Genomic DNA, 5,838 nt, shown 5'->3' on the forward strand with positions numbered 1-5,838 from the left:
TATCTTTTCCAATTTGTTCAATTTTTAAAAATATGAATAAAAAAGTGGTGGTTACACTTTGGTTTCGGCATTATTATGATCGTCCATATTACTTAGAGGAACATGCCTGGTCTCATCGTCTTTACAGAAGCCACAGCAGCAAACCATGATAATGACCGCTACTCCCAACAATAACAACCCAACAACTATAGCTACCAGTATTATCCAGCTGTAATCCTCCTTTCCCACTGCGGCCTCGGTTTCTACAAAGTCTGTCGCTGTAGCTGCTTGACCCTCAGGCCCGTAAACCAACGGGTTATTTGAAGTGTCTTGGGCTACTGCTATTATTTCGAAATATGGTGTTAACGTAAGATTGGTGTATGATATCTGTTCGGTATCTATACTATCGGTGTTCAAAACTGATAGAAATCTCACTGAGACCGTCTCATTCTTCCTCAACTTGCTGATATAACAAGTGAACTGTTTACAGTTCTTACTATCAACAGAACAGTCCATCTTGTTTCCCTCAGCACTCCCTGATAGCCGAGTCCCCACCTCCTCCTCTCTCTTACCCCTGCTAGGGTACCTCCACCCTGCCCCCTTCTTTCTGTGGGGCCACACTGTACTCCTACTCCATCTGGTTCCTGCTGCCACATTGTCCCAGTCTTCAGTGCTGAGAGTAAAGTGGGGACTAAAGGAGCACTCTACCAAGTCACTGGAAGGGATGTAATTGTAGAGGTCCAGGAGCAGGGTCCGGGTACCGGGGTAGTAGAGGGGCCAGTGCCCCATTATCTCCACTGCGTCGTAGCTGTGGGCTATTAGGCTGTGCTCAGAGATGTAAACCTGTAAATACACGAACATTTTATTGTAAATCATACTCTATTCTTTAGTAAAGTTGCTTGTAAATTACCGAAATATAGAAACCACAATCTTCACTGCATTTTAGAGATTTATCAGATCATCCCAAGTTGAATATCCTTGTTACAAATCGCTATCCAACAGATTCAATTAATTAATGTCATGTTACCAAATTTAGCACTCTATGAGTGTAAACAAAGCAAGCAATGTATAGATTACACACTTGCATCGTGTACATTGACCTGGCGAGTGAGGAAATGAATCCAATTATGTTTGATATAGAGACCAAGCATTGTTCAACCACATGTACAAAATAGAGGATGGTTTACAAAAATATCAAATCAATATACTGTACACACACGAACTCAAATATAACTTTATATTTTATCAAAATATGCCTCTGACTTTGGGGGTTGAACTCAATATCAGGTTAAGTCTCAATTTAAAGATACAAAAGTACAAATAATCAATATTAAGAACACCTATAATCTATTAAGCACAAAACGTTTCAAGGTGTTGTTCTTTAGGTTATGTCAGGTTGCAGCTCACTCCGAGGTTTAACCTCACTCTGAGGTTTAACGTCACCCTTCTGCCGCATGTTCATGTGCCTGTGCTGTGACTGCTGGTGGTGCTTTACGTTTGAAGAAGCCGCACTTCCATAGTATAATAATGATAAGAACTAACAACAAAATACCAGCAATAATTGATCCTATGATAATCCACAGATAGTTCCGTCTTGTGGCTGAGCTCGGATAGAACTGAGACTTCATCGCACTCTTACCCTCCGGACCAAACACGAAATCCTCCTGGTCCACCTTGGTAACACTCACGAAGGACGTGACATTGATATTACCCACATTATACAAGGTGGACTCCCAGAGCCGCGCGTAGAACTTGATCTTGATAGTGTTATCCTTGTCCAGCCTGGTAATGTAGCAGTTGAAGTTGCGACACCCCTGCATGTCAGTGTCCGCACAGTTCACAGGGGGTCGGTCCTGCGGGGTTTCCTTGTCAGCCGCCCTCCTCTTACGTACTGTGTTATCCTTCACATCCGCGTCGTTAATGATACCGTTAGAGACACAATACGTGTTGTCTTCTGTAGGGTCCTCAATACTGACATGTACCAGGTACAGCAGGTAGTCCTCGTTGTTTCCCATGAATTCCGGCCAGTTTACCTCCAGAACTACGTTATCAAATGCTTCTTCCTGGGCTCCATCTGCTATGCTCACCTGAGTACACATTCTGTTAGGACTTTGATATATGTCGGTCATGACGTGTGCTGTCTGTCAGTCATATTGTCTGTAAGTCTACTGGTTTCTCTAGTTGCTCGGGCTGTCACCCTGTTTGTCTGTTAGTCTGTCTGTTTTCTGTTGTTCCTAAGTCTGTTTGTTCCTGAGTCTGTCTGTGTTTCTAACCCTTTGTTTGCATTGCTTACTACTATAACATGTAATATACATACAATCTAAATGTTACACTAACCTCAAGTTCATGTCTAACATCCGGACCAATAGCTTTAGCAGTAGATGGAGAGGAGCCGTCATCCTTTACATCATTACTGTAAGGTTGTCTCTCTCTGAGAGGTCTGCCTAACAGTTCTATTCCAGCAGGGTACCCCACTTGTATCGTTACCTTCTGGTTGTTATCTCCCAGTAGGGTTTCTGAGGGGAACACCACTTTAGATCTTAAGTTGAGCATTTTTTTAACATAGATATTTGGTGGAGGAAATTACAGGAAGCTCTGTCCTGTTCAGTTTGCACTTGAAAAACAAATTACCATGCGTTGAACTTGATTTGGTTTACAAAAAAAGAAGGAACTACTACAAGTATTCACAAACCTAGCTCTTCACTGGGTTCCTGGACCCTTGCATTGAAATCAAACAAGAGTGTCTTCTGGGACAAATCTTCGATATTAGTGGTAATGACGGACAAGCCGAATATCTCGCTAGCTCCGACCTGTAGTTCCTGGGAGAGAGAGCAGATGACCTTGTTGGTGAGATCCTCGTCTTGTTTTGTGATGCACTTGATGTGTCCTATATCCTCTTCGCTCTGACCTCCGATAGCTTGCCTTCTGTTGAAGATGATGTTCCGTGGCAGGGTGATGGACAGTTCCGATCTGAATGCATCGTCTTCTCCCTTGTTTGTAACCTGGTTGATTGTAGATTGTTTTAGATGGTTTACATTTTTGGTCACTATAATTCTTGTTCGCAATGCAGCAAAAAGATAACTTTAACTAAGTAACCTTTTTCAAAGTTTTACTCATCTCATTTTCCACCACCATTTCAAACAATTTACTTACATTTATACTGAAGACAACGTAATCTGTTCGATCAATGGCGATAGCTTCGTAACCTTTAGGGCTGATCTCGAACTGTATGGGAGAAAGTTGTAGGTCTGCCTGACACACCCCGCTGGGTTTGGTACACCCAGACTGCATTACCACTCTGTCCTCTGTAAGGGGTTGTTCGTTTTTCATTCATTTGGATTTTAACGAAATTAAGGTATGATGATTCTCTTGAGCTGTAAGGGGAAAAATTAATGAAGGGAGGTTCATCAGTTATGGAAAATGTAGGGGTATGATCGAGCAAGACTCACCTGCAGCATCGATGAGTTTATCATTAAGTGTAACCCTGTTACTAAAGGACCGACTGTCCTTAACATCCGCTTCCAGCTTGAAGTAAATATGTCTGAAGTCGTAAATCTCGTCGTTAAAGTATGATTTGAACATTGAGGTACAAGACTGTGTCCCATCTGTGCTCACCACTGTTCTACCCATCAGCCTCTGTGATTTAGGATCACTTGTGCTAGGCTTGAAGTACATCCTGAACCCTTTAGCGTTTTTGTAGTCTGAGATAAGTGTGTAGTTAACCTCTATTTCTTGGCTGGTTCCATCCACAACTCCCTTCAGATATTTGAAACATATCTTGATGTCCACTGCGGCTGCTTGATAGCTAGGGTTATCAGGCACATTGACCCTCAGATCTGGGTTTGTTCTGTTTATGGGGGTGTCCGGGCTGATAACGATATCAGCCTCCAGATCTATGATGGGCAGGGCTCTCAAATAAACAGCGTGACCATTCATAGTTCCCACCATTACGTCCGGGTAACTGTTATCGTCCATGTCCACCCCTCCGTCCAGACTCCACCCAAAAGTGGTGATGGTGTTGGACACAGCCAGGTCGCTAGGCCTGATCGTTTGTCTGGGCTCTGTCTCCACTCCACTTTCTGTTCCTAGATATAGATAAACCACACCGTTTGAATCGAAGGGTGCCCCGATCATCACATCCCCCATTCCATCTTTGTTGATATCTCCGACACTTCTTACCGAGCTACCGAACTGTGTGTTCTGGATAACTCCTCCGTCTATGATGGTTGGTTTGTCAGAGAGGTATTCTTCTCGACTACCGTAGTAAATATAGGCTCGTCCAGTGGACTGTAGTCGGGCTTGTCCTGAAGTAAAGATGTGGTTACGGTACTTCATTATTATGGTAAGTAGTTTTAAGATGAACTGTGATGGTAGTTTATGTGGCTATTTCCGTGAGTTGTTCAATATCATCCTATGAAATGATAAGTGAATATGGCAATGGCCAGCATCAAAGAACATTTTCATGATTTGCTGGCATAATAATAAAAATGTCTGTTATTAGTCACTAATTAGTCGAATGTAGACAGTAAAATTAAGTACTGACCTGAAGTGTCTCTGGAGTAGTAGGGAGCGCCCACTATGACATCAGCCAACCCATCACCATTGAAATCCCCACAATCCATGCTGTAGCCGAAGTACTCCCCAATCTGCATCCCGTCAATCTCCTTGTGTTTGTTCAACTTGTCCCCTGTTTTAGTGTACACGAATAGTTTGCCCATGTAGGTCTCTGCTCGGGGTGCTGCTGTAATAACATCATCTTTACCGTCTCCGTTAACGTCACAGATAGCAGTACTGTAACCCGTGTACCATTGTCCAGCCTCTCCTCCCTCTTTCTGTTTTGAAGTCTCTGTTGACCCTGGTTTTGTAAAGTCGTTGCCCATGTAAGCTTTACCTTCTCCTCTGTAAGCTCCGGGTCCCCCGAAGACGAAGGAGGTTGGTGAGATGTCCACGCTGGTTCCAGCTTGACAAGATGACATTTCGTAGCCAGTCGTATCTCCCCAACAAGGTTTATATTCAGCTAACTGACTAGACAAGTCCCCGGAAACTACCGAGCATTTGCCAATGGGCTGGGTATCGAAAGTGTTTTTGCGGTAGTTGTGAGCTACTCTGATGAACCTGTGAGCACATGCCACTACGTATTCACCGTTAGACCTTAGTGCCACGCCCATCCACTGTCCTGTCTTATTTTCTTGCATGTAACCGTCATTGACATAGTTAAACTTTATACTTCCGTCAGAGTTCCGGGGTGCGTTGCCTGACCCGTCCAAACTGAGAAACTTGTTACCAGTTGGATCAAACGAGGGGACCTGGGTGGAACACCTGGTGGCTTGTCTAGGCTCCTCCATCGGGTCGGGTATCCTGCAAGCGTAGACAGTGCCGGCATCATCCACGCCATTTTGTGATGTGTCTGCTGTTGGGGCCCCTACCAGTAACCTCGTGTCAGTTCCTGTTTTATGAAGAGCAACTGAGAAGCCGAAATGCTCGCCCCCATTTCCATACAGCACGTAGGGTGTTTGAGTGTCTATGTTAAAAGCCGAACAATACCCGACTAACAACACGCTCACTAACAATATCATAATGTCTCGTTAAGATTCACATGCGGTAAACGTAACATTTAGCAGAGTTCAGAATGTATAAAGGAGAGAAAGCAGGAGGTGTCCTGAGAGAGAATGTGCAGCAAACTGCAGCTGCTCGGTATCACGTGACGTCTATTCTGTTCACTTCACTGGCCTTCCTCCCTACTCACTTTTACTGTAATTGAGCACAGCGTGTATTGAATTAATATCAGGAAAACATGTATCCGGCGGGTTGGAGCTAACGCAAACGTAACACGAAATAAACTGGATAAAGTAATAATGC

General features: G+C 43.8%; 1 protein-coding gene across 1 annotated transcript; it reads right to left on the reverse strand.

The window, feature by feature from the left end:
- Positions 1-867: 867 nt before the first annotated feature.
- On the reverse strand, positions 868-5,838 carry LOC134823220 (integrin alpha-8-like). Its single transcript, XM_063834618.1, has 6 exons — positions 4,523-5,838; positions 3,429-4,283; positions 3,133-3,284; positions 2,672-2,981; positions 2,317-2,495; positions 868-2,066 (listed from the first exon to the last, which is right to left on the reverse strand). Exons 1-6 carry the CDS (start codon positions 5,553-5,555, stop codon positions 1,419-1,421), a joined length of 3,177 nt encoding a protein of 1,058 aa, XP_063690688.1. The 5' UTR covers positions 5,556-5,838; the 3' UTR covers positions 868-1,418.

Source organism: Bolinopsis microptera, chromosome 1 (genome assembly GCF_026151205.1).
Source record: "Bolinopsis microptera isolate Bmic1 chromosome 1, MBARI_Bmic_1.0, whole genome shotgun sequence".
NCBI lineage: Eukaryota > Metazoa > Ctenophora > Tentaculata > Lobata > Bolinopsidae > Bolinopsis > Bolinopsis microptera.

What these genes read in the sequence shown, in the direction of transcription:
- LOC134823220 (XM_063834618.1), bottom strand. Translation starts at nt 5,555, where the DNA reads ATGATATTGTTAGTGAGCGTGTTGTTAGTCGGGTATTGTTCGGCTTTT. An exon ending in CTACTCCAGAGACACTTCAG is followed by an intron (nt 4,284 to 4,522) that starts GTCAGTACTTAA and finishes TCTTTACTTCAG; the next exon opens with GACAAGCCCGACTACAGTCC. An exon ending in GGAACCCAGTGAAGAGCTAG is followed by an intron (nt 2,496 to 2,671) that starts GTTTGTGAATAC and finishes TGTTCCCCTCAG; the next exon opens with AAACCCTACTGGGAGATAAC.